The sequence below is a fragment of the Protopterus annectens genome, chromosome 5.part0 (assembly GCF_019279795.1).
Source record: "Protopterus annectens isolate FY-2018-M chromosome 5.part0, PAN1.0, whole genome shotgun sequence".
NCBI lineage: Eukaryota > Metazoa > Chordata > Ceratodontiformes > Protopteridae > Protopterus > Protopterus annectens.
This window is the reverse complement of record NC_056735.1, coordinates 1,093,976,160-1,094,000,471: the sequence shown is the minus strand read 5'-3', so window position 1 is coordinate 1,094,000,471 and position 24,312 is coordinate 1,093,976,160. Positions and strand designations below refer to the sequence as shown.

The following is a 24,312-nucleotide window of genomic DNA, read 5'->3' as shown; positions in this document are numbered from 1 at the left end:
TAAGCCAAGTTACTATCTTCTTGAATTGGTGGTAGTTTAGGTGGATGGAAAAAAACATAGCCCCTGTTGAAAAGCATAGGGGCTTTATAAAAAAAAGTTGTTACAGAACAAAAGAGCACAATAAAGGAACATGCATTCATATTAACAAAACATAATAAAGATAGCAATAATTACTATAACGATGTTGTTGTCTTTTGGCTTTTCCTGGTTAGGGGTTGCCACAGTGGAACTCCGATCTGCTAATGATTGGCAGTAGATTTTCACGGAATCGAGTTGCCAGCTCGACGCCCAACCTTCAATGGAGGCACGCCCATTCATGCATGTCTTTCAGAACGCCACTCGACCCGCGGGGAGGACATGCAGACTCCACAAAGAGGGCACTCCCCACACATTAGCTGAGAATTGAACGGGAGAACCTTATAACGATAAACAAGACAAATAGTGGTCTATATATATATATATATATATATATATATATATATATATATATATATATCATACATGTTCAGCTGTAACCAATAACATCTTTTTAATAACAATCCACTATCCTGGTTTCTGTTGTACAGTATTTCCACACATCTTGGATTCCATAATATCCAAAGAAATGTCATAATGCTTTTATCAAGGACATACACATAAAGTACTGGTATATTTAGTTGCATAGTATCCATAAAATAAAATCTCAAGATTCAAAGTTTTCAACTAATACAGTGCCCAATATGTTTCACATTTTGCGCAATATCCCTATATTCTAGGACAGTGTAGTAAAGAATCTGACAGAGTTTCTTCTAGTAAACAGAAACTGCATTGTCACAAAGTTTTAGTTTTTTGCTTCATTTCCCCTTTTACTGGCAACCTTCCCAAAGTTAGTCTCCATAAAAAAGTCATTCTCTTCCAATATACAGTGAAACCTAGCATGTCTATGTTTAACCCTGTGCAGTAATTGCAATGACAAGTGACTCCAAGATTTTATAATAAAATGATGCACCATAATGTCAGCATACCAGTGTTGTCCAGACCCTGAAACAAATGCTAAGGAGACATCCCCCTGTTTCACCCTTTATCAGAGACATCCTCTTGCTTTATTTTACAGGAAAAGGAAGAAAGGAAACTATTAACATTAGTTGATATAATTCAGTCTGTGGGATTTGTTAACAACTTGTTGGGTGTCATAAGTTGCCAAAGCATATATAGGGTAGTAAGGTATATGCTACTGGATTAAGCATCCCTTATTCACCATCTCCCTCTGAAGCATATAATAACCCTCTCTATTGGGTTTGAACGGAATCCCCAAATGACAGAAAAATACAGTCATAACAGTCTAGTTTCAGTGACCGGAGGGGAATAATGTACACCACTCCAATATGCCAGTTTCCCCAGAAAAACAGACTACAATGTTGCATCTTTACTGTAGAACAACTTAAAAGCAACCCACATCTTTAGAATATTCTGAAGAGTGAACAGCATATGTTCTTGTTGCTGAATTATTTTAGCACTATTTCCAAAAACAATACCCAAGATTTTAATACTTTGAGTGCTAAAAGGAATAAAAAAAACTGCATCCTCATATTTCCTCTCAACGTGATGATTCTGAGCTGAACCTTATGGAATGGATCTGTGAAATGATAAAGTTGAAAAATATCAGCAGTGTCAGTGGTGGAACAGTTAGCACAGTTGTCTTTGACGCTGGAAGAACAGAAGGCTGTGAGTTCTATTCCCACTACATGTTATTTGATTACTGTAACTGCAGTGCAGCATTAGTGGGATGCTGTACGTCTGAATGTGTTATCCTTCAGATGAGATGTTAAACTAAAATCAGATCTGCTTGAATTGGTGGGAGTTCAGTTGAATGTAAAAGATCCCACAACACCTATTGAAAGTCTTAGGGGTTCTTTATTGATAACGATTTTACATATATTATTTACATAGTATATATTATTTACATTGTATTTATTATTTACAATTATTTACACCTTTATACAGTCCAAAACAATTTCATATTATTAAACACCTCCCCGCCCTTTTTTCCAAAGCCAAACACACATTTTCTTCAAAATTTCTGATAAAATCCATTTCCCATTGAATTTTATTTACTTCGTTGAGTCTCTCAATCCATAAAGTCCATGGAGTGAAAAATATTATTTTAGCATTTTTTTCAACAACTTCTTTTTTGTTACCATAATATCCATATTCAAGCATGTTTATGTTTAAATGTTCAACCTTTTCAAGTCATTTCAACATTTTGTTTTTACATATTTCTTTCCAAAACTTCTTTACTCTAGAACATTTCAGAGACACGTGTTTTGTTGTTTGAAGTTCCCCACAATGAATACAAATTCTTTCTTGCTTTCTTTTATAAGGCATGTTAGCTTTAATAGGTAGTTCACCTATTGTTAATCTCCACAATAAATTTTTACATTCATATATTTATTTTCACCACATAAATCTCATTTTAACAGCATTCTCTTTCTCCATCTGTAAATGTTTCCAAGGAAAAATAAAATAAGGTTATTTCATAACATTCAAATACCATTCTTTCCTATTTTTTCAACAGTGGTTACATTCGATTTCCATAAAAGCATTTTGTTTTGATACTCCGTTATATCTTCATTCATATAACTTTCTTTTCCTTATCCCCATTTTCCCCCAAAACACTTGTATTTAGCATACAAAATATATTCTGTTAAATTCGTACTCTCTTTTTTGTAACTTACTAATGCCCTATACAAATTCAAAGAAGCCGAGTGAACAACTGGGTTAATTAACCCTAATCCTCGTCCTTCTTCCTTTACATACAGAATCCCCCTTCCAACTGGATTTAATCTTGATCCCCATATGAACAAAAATACAATAGACATAATTTTTTTTCCATAATTAGTCAGAATCTTATAAATACTTACTAAATAAGCTAAATTGCCTAATAGAATAGAATTTATCAAATAGGTTCATAGGTAGGTACTAGGCTATCGGCCCAAGGGCCTATGTAAGCCTAGCCAGCAAGGTTCCATAGCTTACACCACCCAAGAAAGTTATTTTCCTGTGCCACTGTCGAGCAGAGACACAGAAGTGATCCCCGGGGTGTATTTCCTATTTCCCATCCACTCATCAAGATTTTTCTTGAAGAGTGCTAATGAAGAACTTTGCTTGACATAGATGGGTAGCTTGTTCCAGAGTATAGGAAGTCTCTGGGACAGGAATCTATCCCTCCAGCATGTCCTGTTTATTGTGGTGACAAGGTTTAGGTCCCTAGAGCATGTAGCTTGGAGGGATTGGGATTTCTTTAGGTGTAGCATATCCAACGGCTCTATGTTTGACATAGCTTTATATGTTAGGCAGAGATCAACTTTTTTTCTTGTATGACAACCTATGTGACTTCCAAAATGTACATACATCTCTTAATTCTTGAAAAATTTTCTCCCATTGTTTTTTCTTTTGGTTATTTGATCCAAATACTATTCTTAAAATATCAATAATCTCTACATTAAACTATATCTTCTATATTTCCCATGAATCCCAAACCTTTAATTTTGTCCTTGTTTATACATAAACCAAGTATCTTAAAAGATTTTAATTAATTTTCTGATTGTTTCTTCCATCCATTCTTTATTTTTAGTTATTAACACTATATCATCTGCACATGTATATAAGTAACTACATTTCCTGTGTTATCTTATATCCCACCATATTTAATATTATGTTCATTTTATTGACAATGACATTCATAACTAAAGCAAATATACTACTCACTGAGCATCCTTGCCTTATTCCACACCCTATTTTTTATTTCCTGACTTAACCATCCATTTAAAATTATTCTTACATTTTTTTCATATGCTCACTTAAATACTTTTACTATCATTTAACTTATATCATAGGCCCCTAATATATCCCATAAAAGATTCATGTTGTATTTTATTGAATGTCTTACTTAAATCTCCTACCATGACTTAAGCTTCTGCCTTTTTATTTATAATATCATCTGTTATTTCATTTACTGTCCATAATAAATCCTGACTTCCTTTTGCCTTTCTCCCAAAGATTGTATGGTCAAGCAACTTATCTACTTTATTTGTTAATCTTTTAGGTATTATTCTCATAAATATTTTATAATCGGTATTATTCAATACTATTGGTCTCCAATTTTTTATGTCATCTTTCTCTCCTTTTTTTCCATAAAAATTTAATGAGTCCCATACATATCTCTTTATCTAGCATATCTGTGTTTAGACATTCATTTAATACCTTCACAAAAAATAAATTTTGCCAGTTTTCCATATCATCGTACATATATTCATTACCATCCAATCTGTAGCTTTATCTAGATTGACATTTCATTTCTCATTTAAATTTTTCTCCAAATTCTCTCTATTTTCTTTACTTAGGTTTTTAACCATCCATTTCTGTTTTACTGTTGCCTTTCTTTACAAAAGTATGCTCTATATACTTTTTAAATCACTTCAAGTATTTTGTCTTGTGTAGTTATTCTTTTTCATTATTTTTTAATTCCGTTAGTCTTTTATTCTATTTTACTAATTTATTCAAGTAAGGTGCCATCTCTTCTTTTCTTCCTTGTAAAAAATATCTTTGTTTATATAACAATCTCCTAACCTTCTCTTGATGTATATCATATATTTCCTTTTGTTTCTCATAAAAAATGCCATATCTCTCAATATTTCTTTAAACACTTCCTGACTCATCTGATTATATTTTAATATCTTTATCCTTCTCTTTTCACCTTGTCACTCCAAAAAACAGTTTTTATATTTTTCTTTGAAGCCTATCCACCAACTTGTCTTATTTTCATAAAATGTTCTCATACCTATATGATCCTTCGATAATTTAGTAATCTCTTTCCTATCTTCTTTATTTAGAGCTTTTTCATTAAGCCTCTTAACACCTCTACCTATTCTTATGTGTTCTTCTTTCTCATGCACCTCTATTCATATGGCTACGTGGTCTGAAAAGGCTGTCCTTTTTATCCGTTTCTGCAGTATTTTTAAACTGTCAGATGTTAAAAAAGTCAATTTCGGTTTTAATTTCACTTCTTCTGTAAGTCCAGTGTTTATTATCCTATGTGTATAGCTTTCCACTTTTCATTATCTCATGTATAATTTTAGCATCACTACTTTTTTTCTTTCCTGTTCTTAAATTACATTTAAAATCCCCCACTAATATTATATCCATATTAACGTCTACATAATTTAGATTTTTTAAATATTATTTCTCCTTCTTTCTTTGTAAAATATGCATATATTGTAAAATATGCATATATTGCAATCATTTTGTAAACATTTTTCCAGCTTAAATTTATTACCATTATTCTTTCCATTTCTACTATTGTAAAATCTAAGATTTTAATGTTTTCTTGACATACTACAGTTATTCCTGAACATGTATATTTTCCCATATTCCATATAATGTTTCTACCCCATAATACTTCAGTTTGAAATCTTTCTTCTTCTGTCAAAATTTTAGTATCTTCCAATGGATCTACTGTGAAATAATGAAATTTCAGATTCCCAAAGACCAGAACCACAAAACTGCAATATCCTGAAACTGCATAACATCATGTCCCAAAATATCGAAAAACACAATGCAAACATAAAACCTCCCGTCCTGTACTACAAAACACAAGCCAACAAATACACAATAAACTACTACTGACGTCTCTACATTTAAGCAGGGGAGCAAGCCCCCATGCACCCCCCCCTCCACCCATTGCAAATTAAATATACCAACTCTGAGATCGTATGACAGTGAAGGAAAAGTAAATTTCCTGATCCCCAATGTACCACACTCTCCATAACAAATGTCTGAGTACTTTGTAAAACAGGTACCTGTCTCCTTCAAAAAGCACCTATATACTGCCAACACAAACACATCCAGTCCTACTCACTATTCCCAGCACTGCAAACAACACTCACACAATTTACTTTCAAATACATGACTCCTACCCTAAACAATGAAATCTTCCTTACCCTTTACTTCACAAGTTTTACTAAAAAAGCTGACAAATTCCTTTCACCGTTACATGTAATGTCTGCCACGGCTCTTTAATATGATGTACAACTTCTTAAAGTGATACCGCAGTATTCAAACACAACAGAATGCACGTACCTTAACAGATTTCATATTATCGGACTCGATATCCTGAACTTTCAGTATTTTAACAATTCAATGTTCTGGTCTCGATTTTCCGGTCTTCAGTAATCTGAAATTTCGTTATTTCACAGTAGACCCCTTCCAGTATAGCTATGCGTGTATCAAGTGAGGCACACTGTTATAAAGTACCTAATCTTCTTTTAATATTCTTCATACTATTAACATTTAAAACTAAGATCTTCAGCATTTAAAATAAAATGATTGTTATTATCCCCTCTCTAATCCTTTACCCTTTTTTTTTTCTTTCACAGCTGCACTTTTAAACTTTTATTCCTTTCACCCTTTTTCCTATGGAATTTTTCTTTCCCCTCACTTCTTGCCAGTTTATATATCCCTCTTCACTCGTATCATGCACCTCTTGTCCCCTTTCCTTCCCCATCTTTTCCATCTATTATTATATCTTTATTTCTTTCTTGTGTACTAACCTGCCTTTTTTCTTCTTTTTCTATATTTCTGTCTATGTCATTTACTGGATCCTATATACATTCTTTTCTTGTAACGTCTACATGTCCAGTTTTTCCACTTTTTTTTTTACATTTCATATCACATTTTGTTGCTTCATGCCCAGTTTTTCCAGAAATAAAACATTTTCATTTACCGCATTCATTAATCAAGTTTTTATTTTTTTCCACTGGAAAAAAAAACACGTTTTTGGCTGCCCTCTATATTTCACAAATCTTCCGTTACCATTCACACTGATTACACTTGGAATATATACAGCATTTTCTTTTTCCATTTTCAAGATAATTCCACAGTCCCAGCCCCGAGTCCATAAACCTTGGTCATCATATATTCTTGTTGTGTCTTTAATGTCTTTACATATAGTCTTTAAATGTTTTTTTAATTACTCTATTTCTGTTCTAAATTGTGTCAAGACTCTGTTTTTGGTTTTTCTATGAAACCCCTGCACCATATACTCACTCCAAGGATTAAAGTTCTTTTTTTTGTTCATATCATTCTAAAAAGATTTCCATATACTGTCCTGTCTCAAAAAATATATCAAAGTATGTTTCTTTATTAATAGAATAAAGACTGTTGCCTCCTTGGGTGAAACATCCCATGGTGCAGTTACTGTTTCCCATACCTTTCAAGTCCTTTCTCTTTCTTACTGCTTACTCTTATAATGAATTTTTTCTTCACTTTCTCCACTTCTTCAGCTTTTCTTTCTCTTTCACCTTTTGTGCATAGGATTTCTTTTTTACCGTGTCCTCAATGACCTCTTCTTGTATTTTTTCCATAATCTCAGTCCATGAAGCTGCCACTTTGCTCTCTGGTTCACTCTGATTACCCATTTCCTTTAGGTAAGCATCTCACAACCCTCCTGACTGGCGGGTTGTTACAACACAGTCTTGTGGTGTATCTTGCGATGTAAACAAACCCTGCTGAAATAAATCCTTGGAGTCAGCATGCACTGCATCTGACACTTTAACTGACCTTTGAAAAGGTTCAGCTGCCTTTTCTATCGCTGTTACACTGTACTCTCCTTTTAACTTCTGCTTCACCTCAGATTCCTTCTCTGACAAATGGAACACATCTGCTGTCTGAGTGACACCACCATAATTCGAAAAACCCTTGCCATTATCTTCTCCACCCTCCATATTCATTCCAACCAGCTTCCTGCTTCTCTGAGCCACCTACTTGCCTGGACCGGCAGACAGGAAGTGCTACAACGAAAAGAATCCCCATATGCAAATGAGTAGGGTCAGTTTCCTGATGCCCTGGCCAAATTTTTACTAGTAGTAAAAATTCCACCTTGGGTCTTCTCTGAAAAGAGGCCAGTAACCTAGAGGCCCAACCTGGCCAACAAAAAGATGAATGAAATACTCATACAGTTGAAAAAAAAAAGGTGTCAGCTGTTATTGGAATCATTCTTTTTAGTCAGAAGAAAGGTCTCCAGGGTTAGGTGCCTGAGTCTACTTTATGATCGTCTGATAACATGTAAATGTCTTATTTGTTGGAAGCAGGCTACTTGGTCAGGAGCAGTTTATTAGAGTTTGTTTAGTTAAATTTTCTGTGTGTAAATATTGCAGTAAATTATTTTGTTAGATAAAATGTTATGCCAAATGAAATGCCATTTGAGCAAAGTTGTCTACTGTAGTTCTTGTACAAGTCAGTAACATTAGGCTTAAAAAGAGAGAGACAGTGGGGGTTTGAATGGGTGTTGCACTGGCACAGTGACTAGTATTGTAATCTTACAGAAGGAGGTTCTTTGGTTCAGTTCTCAGCTGAGGTGCTTTCTGTGCAGACACTGAATGTTCTCTCTGTGTTTGACTGGGTTTTCTCTGGGTGCTGCATTTCCTTCCACATTCCAAAGACGTGGTAGGCAGATTGGACAGACTATAGACTTCTAAAACTGTCCATAGGTCTGTGTGCATGATATGGAAGAAAAGGCCTGGCATCTACTTCCATTCCCACCCCATTGCCTAGTAAACTCCATGGATCGCAGTAGCTGTTTAGGCAGTCACTGTAGGAATCTGCTGAGACTTGTTAGTGGGATGAATGGAAGTTTAGGTTGAGGTTAAGACACATGTTAGTTTTAGTTACTGTTAGGGTTAGGTTTAAGCCTAAATCATGTGTTAGTTTTGGTTACTATTAGGGTTAGGTTTAAGGATAAGTTTAGAGTCAAGTTTAAGTGCTTTAAACATAGGATTAGAGGTGGGTTTGTGGTTAAAGTTGGAAGCAATTTACAGGGTGTGGAGGCACTACTGTAGATAATTTTTTTTGCATGTTAATATGCATTTTAACAAAATTAATTTGGAATTTTTTGATGATTTTGGCTCAGTTAAGTTGACTTTGATGATTTTGTATATAAAAAGATGTTTTATGTCCCATCCTTTTCTTGTGTCTGGAGTAATGTTTTCTGGCTTGATCATGTTATAGTGGCAGTCCAGTGAATATGGTTTATGTGAATTGTGGTAACCAGTGTACTAACTGGGTGCTGTAATCAGCACGCAATCCCGGTGTCCATTGGGCATTCTGGTGTTTGCTGATTGGCTACATACTTAAAATGCACCTAACCTCGAATTTCCAAGATAGCTGCACATTGATCAACTACTTAACTTCAGGTCACCCCAGTGTGAAAACAGAAACCAAGAAACTGTAGCCAAAGATATTGTCAACCTGAGTAGAATTGAGTTACTGACTAGTAAGTACACTGCCTGGATGCCTGCAAAGAAGAAACCTAAGAGAGCCTGAAAGAAAATCATCTAGAAAGGTTGATGAGAAAACACTGACTATGAGGAATCCTGCAGCTGATCAGCAGAAAGCACTTCAAGCTCTGCCATTGGTGCAAGTCATGGCTTCCAGTAATCTAGAGGAAAAGATAAGTCAAATGTGCTCAGAACTGATTAAAGTAAAATAAACACTGAAGGAGTATATCAAGTTAGATAAAAGGCTGGAAAAAAATGGAAGAAGCTTTAAACAGATAATGATGAGCTGATAAACTGCAGAAATCAGAGTTTGAAATGAAAAAAAGGCTGGCTTAGTATTAAACAGCTCAAGAAGAGATATTTAAACAAATGGTAGAATTAGACGACAGAGCACATAGGGAAAATCTGAGATTTTCTGCTGTACCATAGAAACTAGAAGGAACATACTGTATTAATTTTCTGAAGGCACATATAAGCAAGTGGACTGATATTCTGCAGCAGGAACTGTTAATTGAAAGGGCACACCACGTGTATGCTCTAAATATGGCCATGAAACAGCAACCAGGACCTTTATTAGTAAAAATGCAAACTAACCAGCTGAAAGAGTTGATCCTGACAAATCTGCAGCAAAATGTCAACGTATGAAAAGTTGGTGACAGTAGACTGTTTATAGAAAATGATTGTTCACTGCACATCAGGCAGAAAAAATGATTTCAATATGAGAAGCAGGTGTGAAATCCAAGCTTCTGTATCCTGCTGTCTTCAGAGTATTTTTCCTAGAGTATCAGTCATTTTTTGATGCAGAACAGATTAAGGAGGAAATGCCAATGTTTTTCTAACAAAAATAAGTCATTAAGCAGAAGGTGACTCTTTCATTCTTCTAATAATAAAGCACACATAAAGACTTTGCCAGTGAAACCTTTTCTATAGGTTCAAAGGAAAATGCTTGAGATGTATAAAAATGCACAGGAGTTGACCAGAAAAATCAGGAGTATCATGGAATTTAACCACAATCTGGAGATGGTAGATGAGATGAATGGGGAGAAAACCAGCAACATGGAAATTAATGAATAAATGTGAGACTGAAAAGCATCAGTCACATTTAATGTGTATAAGGACTCTGAGGAGAGGAGGAAGAAAAAAAGTAACTGTAATTAAAACAATTCTTTTTCTTTTTTTAACAGTACTTCAATGAAACTGATTACAATATAAATTACATATTTTATAGTAAAGAATTTTTAGCTGTTCTTGTATGTGATAAAGTTATTAAAGTAAACAGATGCCTTTTTTCTGTGTCTGTATTAGATCATCAGTCTTTTTTTATCGATGGCTTATTCATTGACCCCTATCCATTGAAACTAACGTCAGAGAACATCAAAATGTTTTTGAAATTTTTTACAGGGTAATTAACCAATTGGCCAATACCATAACTTTGCCCTTTTCCCCACCATAGTGCGATCTCTGAGTTGGTATATATAGTTAAGGGCACCCCCCACTTGGGTGGGTTTGATTTAGTGCAGTGGTGTTTTGGTGGGGTAGTGGCCAGTTGGTTAATTACCTTGTAAAAAATGTTGACGTTCACTGAAGTTAGTTTCAATAACTAGGGGTCAATAAATAAGAAATCGATGAAAGAAGATTTTGATAATCTATTATAGACCCATTTTTCTTCTTCTTCTCTTTCTTCTTGTTTGGTATTAAGAAATGTAGGCATTATAGGGCAAAAAGAGAAAAAAAAATTGAAAATAGCATGTTTAAGTTAAGCGCCTGTAATCTTGGGTTGTTGAGGTGAGAGACTGGGAGTAAAAGTACACAGATGATAATATATGTAGAACTGATATGGTTTGTCTTACTTTGGCGTAGGTGAAGTCTATATTAAGACTCTTGGATTAATGTAATAAATTTTAAATGGAAACAAGTAAATATGCGAACATGAAAAGTTTTCCTTTAGCAATAAATATTTCAGTTGGTCTTTCACGCTGCAAAAGAGGGATACATTTTTTTCTTTTTTCTCTTACTTTTCCTTGTAGGTGACCTGATAATAGGACAATAAAAGAACACTGGTTTCTCCAAGGCTAAAAGTTAATGATTTCTGAAAGTATCCAAGCAGGGAGGGGTAATAAATAGACACCAATTAGTGTAATTACAGGCACAAGCAATAACATGCATCTTAGAATGGATAACCTCAGTTCAAGTTAATCAGGGCCTGTTTAGCAGCTGTCTGGCACAAATGCTTCTATTAAGAGGGTTAAACTGCATTATTTGAAGATGTACATAATTATGTATGCTTGCATTAAGTTAGTAAGTCATGCTGGTATTCTGTGGGTGTTTTTTGTTGTTTAAGATTTTTTATTAAAACAAAAAACTCTTATTTTAAAATAGGACATAGGTTCCAATGTTGATGATAAGAAAAAAATGTATAAAGAATTAACCTGACAAACATTAATGGGTGCATGTATCACAAAAGCTGGAATTAGACATTTAAAAAAGCTGCCATATATGATAGGAATAATAACTTCTTATCATAATGGTGATACTTTCCATATTAGAATGTCAATGGTCTCATAGGTATAGACAAAAAAGAAAAACTACTTAATCATATTAAGAAATGCAGAGTGTACATAGTGCTGTAGGAGACACATTTGGAAAGAAATGAGCATATGAATTTGATAAAACAAAGATTTCAGGATGGATATTTTGCAGAATCCCAGGGACAAAGGAAAAGATGAGTACTTGTATTAATTGTCAGAGGAGCTCTAGTAGCGATAAGAAGAGGGGAAAAACATAATAATGGCAGGTTTCTAGTAGTGAAGGGGCTACTGGCAAGAGTTGAGAATTACATTGACACATATTTATATTCTACATAAAACTGGTATTTTGGAGCTTAAAAAAATTGGGAGAAATCCGTCTTCAGCAGGGAATGTTACTTATAGGTAGGGAATATAATTTAATTTGCAAAAATGAGGATGTTTTGGGGGGGCTAGAAAGGAAGATATAATAAAAGACATTTCTGAAGAAATTATGAAATATGAAAGATGTGCATTAAGTAGCAGGAACTCGGAGATGATTTACTTATTATTCCACAAGATACAATAACTAGGTTAGGGTTGATAGAAATTATATTTCACGGGAGCATGTTCATTTAATTGAGAACTTTGATACACATTCAATAACTATTTCCGATCATTCAGATCATACACTGATAATTGCTAAGATAAAAATGCAGAGTAATGGCGTAAAGATGAGATGCTAATGCTTCCCCATCTATCTGTTAAAAAGAGAGGAATTTAAGGAATGGGTAGTGGAAATTATCCGGGAGTTATTAGGGAAGATAGAAAGTACTCCAGAAGTTATAGCTAGTGAGTGGGATAAAATGAAAGTGGGGTTTAAAAACAGGGGAGAAATAAAAGAAAAAGTGATGTGTTTAAGAAGTAATAAGAATTATTTAGAGGGTCTGACAATGGTTAAAGTGTTACAGAATAAGTGGAGTCTCACAAAACAAGAGGAGGCACAACTGCAGAGTGATAAAGACAAAATAAGGGATTACATGGATAATATGCATGAGCTTAGAAAGATTGTTGTTAAGCAACTGTTTTTTTTTTTTGATAACTTTACAGCACAAAACATTTTGCACAATGACTTAGGCAACTTTAAGTAGAAAGGGTTGTTGTCAGACTTCGGGAGATTATAACAAGAAAAAAAAAACAGAGATCTTGTGGAGGTATTAGAGGTATTTCAAAAATTTTATGAAAATTTGTGTAAGTTAGAGAAGAGAGGAAATCAAGAAAAAGCACAATTGGAAATATTTGTGAAAGACTTTAGTATGCCAGAGTTAGAGGTTGATGATGCTCAGTAAATAACAGTTAGGATAGGACAAGATGAGATAAAAATGATGATATATAACTCATCTACAGGAAAGTCTCCAGTAGTTGTATTCCGATGGAAGTTAGGAGGGAAGAAAGTGATAAAGATCTTGCAGGATTTGTTTAACAGTATTTTAAAAGGAAGAGAGGGAACAACATTCTGGAAGAAAAGCTGTGGTGGCTGTAATACCTAAAAATGCTAAAGACCCATCTGATCCACTTTTGTATAGGCCCATTTCAATTTTAAACCATGATAAGAATAGCAAAGGTAATGCTAGCATTGATCGATATGGACCACTGTGGTTTTCTGGAGGGGAGGCAAACATTTGACAGCATTAATAGAACAGTGATGATCCAGAGAGATGCAGAATGTAAGAAAATACTGCCATTATTGGCTTTATTTGCAGATGATATTATTTTGCACCTGATGGAACCAGAAAAGGACATTTCTGAGACAAATTAAGTTTATTTTCAGGATATAAAGTTAATGAAGATACAACAAAGACCATAGCTATAAACTATGTGACCACACATGAATTAGTCCAACAATACCCATTTTTATGGGGACATGATAAAATGAAGTGTTTAGGAATATGGATTAAAAAGGATTCGGTTATGGCAGCTAAAGCTACGCACATAGAGACTAAAATGATAATATAAAAACTGAGAAACTGGAAGCTCTTGTCTGTAGACATGAATAGCAAGGTACAAACAATAAAATATTTTAACTCCCTCTAGTTTTATAGACAGGTCAGGCATATTTTTATCAACCAGGGGGGAAGTTGTGGACAGTATTTAATAAAGAGTTGAAAGATATTATTTGGGAGTTAAGAGGGCAAGAGTCAAGTGGGATTAGTTGATTCTCCCAACAGAACAAGGAGGTTTAGGATTACCTGATTTCAAGGAATATTTCAGAGTTACATAGTTAAGGCTCATATACACAGTACAAGCAGAAAGCTACAATTAAAAGTGGCAAGGGATGATGCCAAAGCCGGGGGGGGGGGGGTGTGATTCAAGAAATAAGGAAAGAATGTGATTTTGGATGCAGATGCTTAACGAGAATAAGAACATTCATAACGAATATTGTATTCATAAGGTAGCAGAAAGTATACTAAGAACTAAGCCAACATGGGAATGGAGGAAGGAAATTCTGCTGATAGGAATGACTGCAATTAGGGGTACACAGAATTCACAAGAGGGACCTGGAATTTACTGGAGGAAGATGGCAAAGGAACTAAGGTATTGGGAACAAATAATTAGAGAGGGAAAGAGAAGGAAATGTAATAGAATGGGAAGACGCCAAGAAGACATTTGGATTGCAGGCTAATGATTGCCTTTCCTATCAGGGATTGTTATCAGAGTATGTATATAAAGAGAAAATGATAGGGAAAATCCTAAAGGAAAGTCCTGTCCTAGTTGAGTTTTTAGTAGAACCTAGAACAGAAGCTGCTGTTAAAAAAGGGATAATTAGTAGAGCATATAAAATATTACACAATATCTATAAGAATCAGAATAGTTCAGAAAGACTGGGAAGAGAGATTAGATATGCACTTCACAAAGAAATAATGGGAAGACTTGTGTATTGCTCCCAAATATGCAGAAAAATCTAGAAGATTTATGGTTTTTGCCTGGAAGTGTTTGCATAGATACTTTTATACCCCACGCAGACTCCAAAGAATTTTTCTCAGGTAGATGGCAAATGTTGGAGGTGTGATGGTGAACTGGGAATATATATTTTGGGAGTGTAATGCATTAACAGTCTGTAAAACTTCCCTGCAGAGTACTCTTATCAGGACTACTGGGTGAGCAAATGAGTGTAACTAAGGAAATTATTTTTTGAGTTGGGACACAAGATCTGAATTGCCTTTGTAACTAAGGAAATTATTTTTTGAGTTGGGACACATGATCTGAATTGCCTATACATAGTTAGGCTTTTTTAAGTTTAATTCTGGTTATTGCCAAATAAGCAATTACTAGAAAATGGAAATCAAAATGTAAACCAGCTACACCTGTAGTAGTGAATATTGTAACAGAAATAAAAGAACAGGAGGTGGGATTTTTAGAAAAAAGTAGTAAATTACATAGAGCAAAATGGAAATTATGGGAACAGTACATGCAATAAGTGTTTTGGAGAAGGAATGTGGTTTAAGAGAAGGCCAGAATTTAATAATTTATGTACTGTTGCCTAGATGATAGGTTATATAACAATATATGTGATGTGTAATGTTTGTAAATGTGAACTTGTTAATATGATTTGATTACCTTTCTATAACTGTGTTAGTTTGCTTATATCACAAGTGATAATTCAGTAAAGGCGTTTTATGCAGTTAACCCTGCATGACCAATGACTAGCTTAACTTAAACACTTTTATCAGCCACTTATGCTTGGCTTGCCAATTCCATTCAGTCAGTAAAAAGGCTGCTAGAGATTCCAGGACTGACTCTAAAATCTTCTGAGTTTAAATGTTTTAAAATTACTGCTCTTACTTTGATGAATTATAGTACCAAAGTTGTGGGCTTTGCAAGACCACTTGCTGTGTTGGCTTTTTTATGTAGTCTTTCAAAAATTTATAATGTATGCCAGCCTTTTATTAAACTGACTCTGTAGCCATTTAAATTTGGGTTTTATGTGTATTATATATTGAATGTAATATTTTATATTTATTTGGTATAATTGCAATGTGCCATGGGTTTAACATACAATGCATTACTACAAAGGTTGATTTGTTTTTATTTTGCTTTCAGTATTATGCAAATTTGCATTATAGTATGCTTGATTGAACATCTCTTAATGTTTAGACATATAAAAAAGTCTTTTTCCTGTCATATTGTCTTTATCAACATCCTATAAAAATATTTTTTATATTTGTTTTCCTAGTAAGAGCAAAAAATACTGAAACAACTGCATCTGATAAAGCTACATGGTTTCCTTCTGGATTCTATTTTAATGATACCTGGGTGTCGATGAGGTACAGCATCCAGAGGTTCAACAACCCAGAAGATGTGACAGCATGTTTGCAAGGCAAAGTGGTCCACTTTTTTGGAGATTCAACAATAAGGCAGTGGTTTAACTACTTAACTGCATTCCTTCCAGGTGATTTTTTTTTTGTGTTTGTGCTTTTTTTCCTATTGGCCATTTAAGAGGTTCACATTATGTGCATTAATATTTTTCTGTTTTGATGTTGTGTAAATTTCCTCTTGATTTACTTTATGCATTTACACATTGATTTGATTTACACATTTTCCCCTCCAGCTAGTAACAGGATTGTAAATACAACTGCTGCATAGATTTATATTCTTCCTGTCATATTGCATGGAATCATGTTATGCAAAGCTTGAGGATTAAAGATTTCTGGATTTTCATACTCCTGCAGATCGTAGCTTAATAACTTAAAATCTAAGCATAAGGCTATGGGGGTGATGTTATTTCACAATGCATTTAGTAGAGGGATTGCCTTTGGCCAGTTCCAGATTTTCATGTAGCACCCACGTGAAGCCACCAGAGCTCCTTTTTGAGCTCTGTTACCACTGTCTCTGAAGATTAAGAGTTCAGCTCCCATCAGTACTCTTTTTAATTTATGCAAATGACTTTTAGCTTATTAAAATGTTTATCATGCTTTTTTCAGTTTCTTTCACTTGGTTTCTTCAATACCAACAGGGATATAACAATTACCATAGCTGCATATGTAAACAAACAGGTGTTTAACATTGCCTTTATTGTATTTTATCTTATGCTTTAACTGGTATGCAGCATTCAGAAGCTGTGCAACTTTTATGAAAAACTTGTGAGCTGACATATGCAGTATCTGATGTTACTATCTTGCTTATAAGTTGTGAATAATGGTAGGATATACAAATTATGTGCTGTTTATCACGAGTATGGTGAGTTACTTCTGTGTCTAGAAGTGTATCAGAAGTGTTTCCTCCTGACTGTTTCTTGTAAGGCAGTATGGTTGGCCAGTCCAAAAAAATAGAGACATCATAGGTTCATAGGTTCATACTAGGCTATCTGCCCGAGGGCATTTACAAGCCTAGCCCATCGTTTTGTGGCTTACGCCACCCCTTTAGTATGGGGAACTATACCCATTATTTTGCTGTGCCTCTGTCGAGCAGTGACACTGAGGTAATCCCTGGGGTATATCTGCGATCTCCCATCCATTGGTCAAGATTTCTCTTGAACAAGGCCAGCGAGGTGCTCTGCCTCACATGTACCGGGATTTTGTTCCACAGCATAGGAGTCTTTGGGTGATGAATCTATCCCTCCAGCACGTCCTATTAATAGCCGTGTCAAGGTTTAAGTCTCCGCCCTTGTGGCTCTGATGGATCTAGATTTTTGAGGTGAAGCATATTCATCAAATCTGGGTTTGACATGGCCTTGTATGTTAGGCAAAGGTCACCTCTGAGCAAGCGGTGGCGACTGAATAGAGCTGGAGTTCTTTCAGTCGGGCAGCATAGGACAGATTTTGAGACCCTTTATCCTTTTGGTGAGGAACTTTGTGGCCTCTCCAGCTGCTGCAAGTGCCGGGTCAGATACATTCCGAATGGGGCATTGTACTCAATCATTGGTCTGATGAGTGATGAGTAAAGGGAGACTATGACCTCCCTTGATCTAGATGAGAATCCCTTCATGATAAGGTGGGCAATGTAGAAGGTCTTCCTAACTACTTTAGCTACATGGGTGTCGAATGACAGACTACTATCAACCTGGGTCCCCAGGTCCCTGATAACTTCTTCTGTGCTCAGTGGATTGCCACCTATTTGGTAGCTAGGGGTAACCTTGTTTTTCCCGAAGGGTATGACTATGCATTTTTGGCATTTAACTTTAGGCCATGGCTCTGGCACCAGTTATCCGTTTCTGTGAGACCCTTCTGAAGGATATCTGTGTCAGATGTGTTTTCTACTATGGCCCAGTTTGCAGTCATCTGCAAACTTTGTCAGCCATAACCCTCCTGTGTTTGCTTGTACTTGGAAAAGTAGATGCCAAACAAGAGTGGGCCCAGGACTGAGCCCTGTGGGACACCACTTGTGACAGGCTTTGAGTCTGACATGGCGCCAGCAACTCTGACCCTGTGGGTTCTGTCACTCAGCCAGTTTGCAACCCATCTTGTGATGTATGGGTTGACATTTAAGCTGATGAGTTTTTCAATGATACCCGAGTGGGGTATTGTATCGAAGGCCTTAGCCAGATCGAGGTAGGCTGTATGGACTGCCTTTCCCTCATCAATGGCTTTGGTGACTGTTTCAAAAAGTCAACCAAGTTTAAAAGGCATGATCTGCCTTTGACAAAGCCAAACTGGGTTGGATCCAAAGTCTGCAAATTCCCTATGTCTTTATTTATGAGGTCCATTATGATCCTCTCCATGGCTTTGCAGATAAGGCTTGTCAAGCTAATGGGCGGTAATTTCCAGGGTCGGTGGAGGCACCGCCTTTGTGAAGTGGTACCACAGTTGCAGTGCGCCACTCCTGGGTACGTATCCAGAGGTAAGACTTTGATTAAACAGCTGTCCTAGCTGTGGGTTTAATTCCTCATTGAGTTCATGGAGCACACAGCCGGGGACACCATCAGGTCCCATGGATGCTGTGTTTTTGCTTTGGAGAGAGCAGTTCTCACTTGGGCGCTGGAGATGTTTGGGGGCTGCAATCGTTTGGTATAGATATCTCTCCTTTTGGGGAGGGAGAAGTTTGCACTGAACCTGTCAGCCAGTATGTTGGCAATGTCTGTAGGATCAGTAATCTTCACATCATTTTGAACTAGCTCTGAGCATATCTGGGAGTTTCCTCCCAGGTTTCTAACATAGCTAAAGAAGGCCTTATGATTGTCTTTTGAGTCTTTAGCTATTTTTCTCTCGAAATTTGCTTTGGATGATTTTATGAGAGCTCTTAGTTTTTTACTTATAGTGATCAAGGGTGTCTTACCTTTTAAGGATTTTGCTCTATCTTGTAGTAGCTTCCTCCTTTTGTTGTAGAGTTTGTTTATGGCTGGGGTCCACCAGACTGGACGCTTGCCTTTGGTACAAAGAGTCTTTGTTTTGCTTGGGATTGCCTTATCCATGCAGTCCTGCAGGTGCTGGTAGAAGGCATTTGTAAGTGATTCAGCGGCTTGAGTACTGTTTTCCGCCGGCTCGGGGGCCTTAAAGGAGACCACACTAGTCTTTAGAAGTGTGAAGTCGGCTTTTGAGAAGTTCTTTACTGTGGTCTTTTTTATTTCAGGTGGGGGTGGGATGAGGACCTCCAGCGAGATTGGTTTGTAGTCTGATCTCACCAGTGAGGGGTACACCTCCGGAGTTGAACATTGTGCTCCCATGTTCATGATGATGAGATCAAGTACGTTATCTCCTCTTGTGGGGATGGTGACTAGTTGTTCCATGGCATTTGAGTTTATGAATTCCAGGAACTTTTGGGCTAGGGTGTTTGGGCTTGAGTAGTGTTCCCAGTCTATATTAGGGTAATTGAAGTCACCTAGTATGATGGTGTTTGGTGATACATTTATCCCCTCTAGTGTTTTCAGGAAGGCCATGTGAGGTTCCTGAGTTTGTGAGGGTGGCCTGTAACATGCTACAATTTGCAGAGCAGTCTTGCCTATGGTTAATTGCACCTGGATGGTCTCCGATGCATCGTGCGTTGCCACCAGTCTTGAGGTGTGGGTGTCCTTGATGAATATGGATACCTCTCCTTTCTTGGTATTGTCCGGATTTTGGGGCCGGAACGCATGATATGAGGTAAAACCTGATGGCGCTGGGGTGCTCTCAGGAGCCTTGAACCAGGTTTCTGTCACAGCACAGACATCGATGTTCTCCATACTGAGAAGGGCCTCGAGTGCGTGCATTTTGAGATTTAGACTTCTGGCATTGAGCAGCATTACCCTTAGTTTTTTTCATTTTTTGTGTTCTAGGGTGGTAGGTTTAGAATTTGAGCCTTGCCTAAAAAGGCACTATGGGGTGGCAAGAGCCTTTGCCAATATCCGGAATCCCAGGGTGATAGGTGCAAGCCGTCCCTTGAAGCAGCGTGGCTTGTCCAGCATGTCATCCCAGGCAGACAGACACTGGATCCCCTTTGAATGACACCAGTGTTTAAGCCAATTGTTAAAGCTGATCATCTTATCTCTGTATTGTGGCATCATCCTTGGTGAAGGTAGGATACTGCTCAAGGTCAGGGTCATACCTGCCTGGGCTACATAATCAGAGAGCTCCTCAATGTCTCTTTTCATGTAGTCCAAGGAGGTGCGTCTCAGGTCGTTTACACCAGCGTGGACAATGACTGAGTCATATTTGTACCTGCTGTTGAGAGACCTGAGTGCTTGCGTTATGTGGCGGATTCTAGCGCCCGACAGGCAGCTTACTGTGACCTTCTCCTTACTCAGTCTGGTGAGCGGGACGTCAGTGTGTCTGACTATGGAGTCACCAATGACTAGTGTGTCTGGCATTGTGTTTGGCCTTAAGGGCTGTGACTGTTTGACACTCTGACTGTGAGGTCTATGTGTTGCAGGTGTTGTGTTCTGAGGTGGTGGTTGTTTGGGTGTCTGCTTTGGTGGCCTCTGCTGTTTTGGTAGATTTTTGATCAGAGCCTCCGAGTATGTCTTTGTGTGTTTATGTGTATGATTTGAGGTTGTAATGGTACTATGTGAGACTGGGTCTATAGTGTGTGTGGTAACCTTCTCCTCCTGACTGGTCTTGCCAGTCCTATGTTGAGAGAGCTCAGCCTCCAGTTTGGCCGTATAGTTGCATCTCTCGCATGTATTTGTGTTTTGTGGGAGGAGGAGAGGGTTGTCTGTGTACATGAGGCAATTGTAACATTGCCTCAATATTCCCAGGTTCACCAGCTGAGCAGGAGAGGACACTAGCAACTGATCCTCGACATGCTAGAAGGAATAGACAAAAAACTTTAAAAAGATTCCGGGGACGTGGGTGACCGAGAAATGGGGGTTGCCTTTTTGGGGTACTATCTATGACAAGAGTGCCGTATCAAGGTAATAAGTACTGTAGGAGCAAGTGCTACGTTTAACAGATAGAGAATAGTCTACTTGGAGTCAAGTAGAGATGATCTTTTTAATTATAGGATACGCTGATTAGATCAGTAGTATAGTTCGAGGAAGGTAGTTTTAAGGGAAAATTTGAAGAGTGGACTTTAGGTAGCCCGAATAGTTTAAACCTGCTTAACCGGAGCTGCCCTAGTGTGCAACAGTGGCAACTCCGCACTAAATTGCGCTAATGCGCGCTAAAGCGTGCTTTATAGCAGGGGGCTGGAAAAGACAGGAAATGACCCAAAATGGCCAATAAACTACAAGTTACTACCTTAAACCACTCCTCTGAGGACAAATGAAGGAGTTATGGAAATGACCCCTAGTGGCCAATAAAACTACAGTTTCAAGTCAGTAACCACCTCTACGGGGGGCAGGGAAGCTGCTCAATGTTAGTCACTGCCACTGATGAACACAGAGACCCTCCTTCAGCCCAAGCAAAAATGGCCTCACAGAAACTTTCAAACAGTTCAGGAACAGCAAGCCTGTAACTGAACTTTTTTAACTCTCAGAAAAGTGGGAAAAAAGCAAGATTTTTTTTTGTTTTTGTTTTTTACAGAGATAGCAGAGGTTCATTATGATTTACAGACCTGGGAATCTAGACTTTTGATAAAATGTTCAGCAACTGTTGCCATCCTGTCGAGGGATGATGGAGTATTCCACTGGTTTTACTTCTTCTGTAGTAGATACCATTGTATGCCTTCCACATTACATCTTACTGTTAACAGATCTGCATGTTGTGGCTATGACAGCTAGAGGTGTGGTCTCACTATCCACATGACAGCCACTATTTAATTTGTAGTGGCACAGAGGTATGGTTTTAAATCCACTACACTATCAGTACTAGATATGGAAAGCAAAAGTATAATATACGTAATGTATATAATATATAAATTAAAATAATTGGCCTTAAGTGTGTTTAGTAAATTAGTACTATTGTCTTGGGATATGGATCCATAATGAGATAACGTTCACACTAAAAAAAACAAGCAGGGTTATGAAAAGCAACTCTCCCACTTGACTTTCAGCCCAGTTCCATACAGTACAAGCTTATTAATAATTGTTCTAAGTTGGTTAAACTATTGCATTCAAAACACATGCATAATAATTTACAGGAGAATCGGATAATATTTTCCACTGCTACTCTGTTTTTTCTGCTTTAGTGGTACTTTACTCCCATCCACCAGACCAGTCTGCAACATCAAAGTCTGAGGGTCTGGATACTTTGATCCCAGTGGCCTCAACCCAAGGATTCCTCAGAGCAGGTAATTAGGATTTTCACAGATTGGTGCATCAGTCTGCTTTGGTAATTGAAACTGTGCTGTCTTCTTCATGTTAACCACTTCATTGTCTCTTCACCTTCAGCCACAGTCACTGCAAATGTCTGTACCACAGGATCTTTTCAGGGGGCAAACAGTCAAAGGGATGTGGTCCTCACAGGAGTCATCCTTGCATATCACTGTTGTTGAGAGCAAAGCAATCTTGCTGGCCTTCTAGAGCTCCAGGATGTCCTCCATCCTGGAATTCTGGCAATCCATTCAATCAGTATCACTTTAGTCTGATACCTCACCAAACAGGGTGAAATTATGTCTTAACTAAAGTGTCAGGAATTTGTGAGAGTGCAAAGTCTTAATCCTCTACTCTCTGGTTGTCAAGCATATTTCCAATAAAGACAACTGTCTTGTACATAGACAGCCATTGTCTGTAGATGCACCTTGAGCTGTCATTCACTTTATCTCTTGCCATGATGTTTTTCCTGAGATGTGGATTACTGTTTTCTGATCTTTTTGCATTAACCACAAATGTTAAACTCTAGTAATTTCTCTCCCTCATCTGTCAGCCTTGTGGCAGAACAGGAAGGCATTAGAACAAGAGTGGCCTTGGAGGTTGCTGTATGCTTTTCACCCCATATCCTCTGATGATTATATTCGTCAGAGCAGGTTCCACAATGCCAGGGTCATTGGGATTTCACCATTTTGGCCAAGACAAGTATGGTTCCCACTGCTAGAGAGGTTTCAGATGGTACCTCCTGTCAGGCTACCTTTGAGGATGAATCTGTTATCTCATCTGTTAGGCAAGACATACCTTCATGTTATGAAATTTCAGCTTAGCTGCAACATTTGCATTCATAGACATGGACCATGGTCAGTATTTATGTATTGACATTTGGTGACTGGGAAAGTGTGACTCAATAAAGGACCCATTTTCAGCAGAGACTGGGCGAGAAAAGCTCAATGTAAACAATTACAGACAGTAAAGATTATACAATTATAAGTAGACATTATTGTCTTTAAAGCATATACAGACATTTATAGATTTGCACAGTTAAGTGAACATGCATTCTTTTCTAGGATTAATACAAATTATCATATAAGTGAATTACAGTTTAGGTACATAGCAGATCAGTGAGATTTGTAGGCATAATTAGTAAGGCAGACAAGTTGTCAAATAAAGTAGTCAGGCTTTATGGTTGAAGATAAAATCTTGGTAACAGTGGAGAGAGAGGAGGAAGAGAAAAATTGTGTGGGTTAGAGATAGAGGGAGATTGGAAGAGATGAGTGATGAATAGGAAGGTTGATGTGAGAGTTTGATCTTTGTATTAGAGAGAATTGTGTGAGATAAGGTGGGGAGGTTAAGGTGACAGATATTCAGCAAGCTATGGGAGATGGTATAGTGAGAGAGAGAGAGAGAGCAAGATTTGTTAAGAAGAAGAGGGCACTTGTGAATAACATAGGGAGTTATAGAGGCGGTAGTTCAAGAGGATGGAATAGAGGCAGTAGTTCAAGAGGATGGAAAGGAGGGATTAGAGTCAGTAATATAGCAATTAGTTGTCAGGATAGTAGAAGAAGATTGGTTGCCAAGGTAATATAATAGAGAAGATAGTGATGTAGGAAAGAAGCAGGGTTAGACGTGAAAGTTAATGGAGATTTTGGATGGTGGTCTTAGTTAAGAGCCCTGGAAAATATGAGTGTTGAGATAGTGATTTTTTTAATGTAAGTTTATAAATATTAAAGGAATCTATGGCAGTGATGTTTGGATTTAAGGTGCTCCATAGCTTTGCAATGGCATAGGAGTAGAGGCTATGTCCAGCTCTTTTGTTAAGTTTATAAACATTTACTAGCTA

At 37.1% G+C, this 24,312-nt stretch overlaps 1 protein-coding gene across 2 annotated transcripts in view; it reads left to right on the top strand.

Moving 5' to 3' along the window:
• Positions 1-24,312, top strand: part of NXPE3 (neurexophilin and PC-esterase domain family member 3) — a 1,170,309-nt gene that overhangs the window by 979,458 nt on the left and 166,539 nt on the right. The window contains exons 5-6 of one of the 2 annotated variants that reach the window (XM_044070958.1): positions 16,050-16,265; positions 22,352-22,453. In XM_044070958.1, the coding sequence (XP_043926893.1) occupies positions 16,050-16,265; positions 22,352-22,453 (318 nt within the window). The remainder of the gene's footprint in view (positions 1-16,049; positions 16,266-22,351; positions 22,454-24,312) is intronic. The other variant, XM_044070959.1, reaches the window with a different exon arrangement.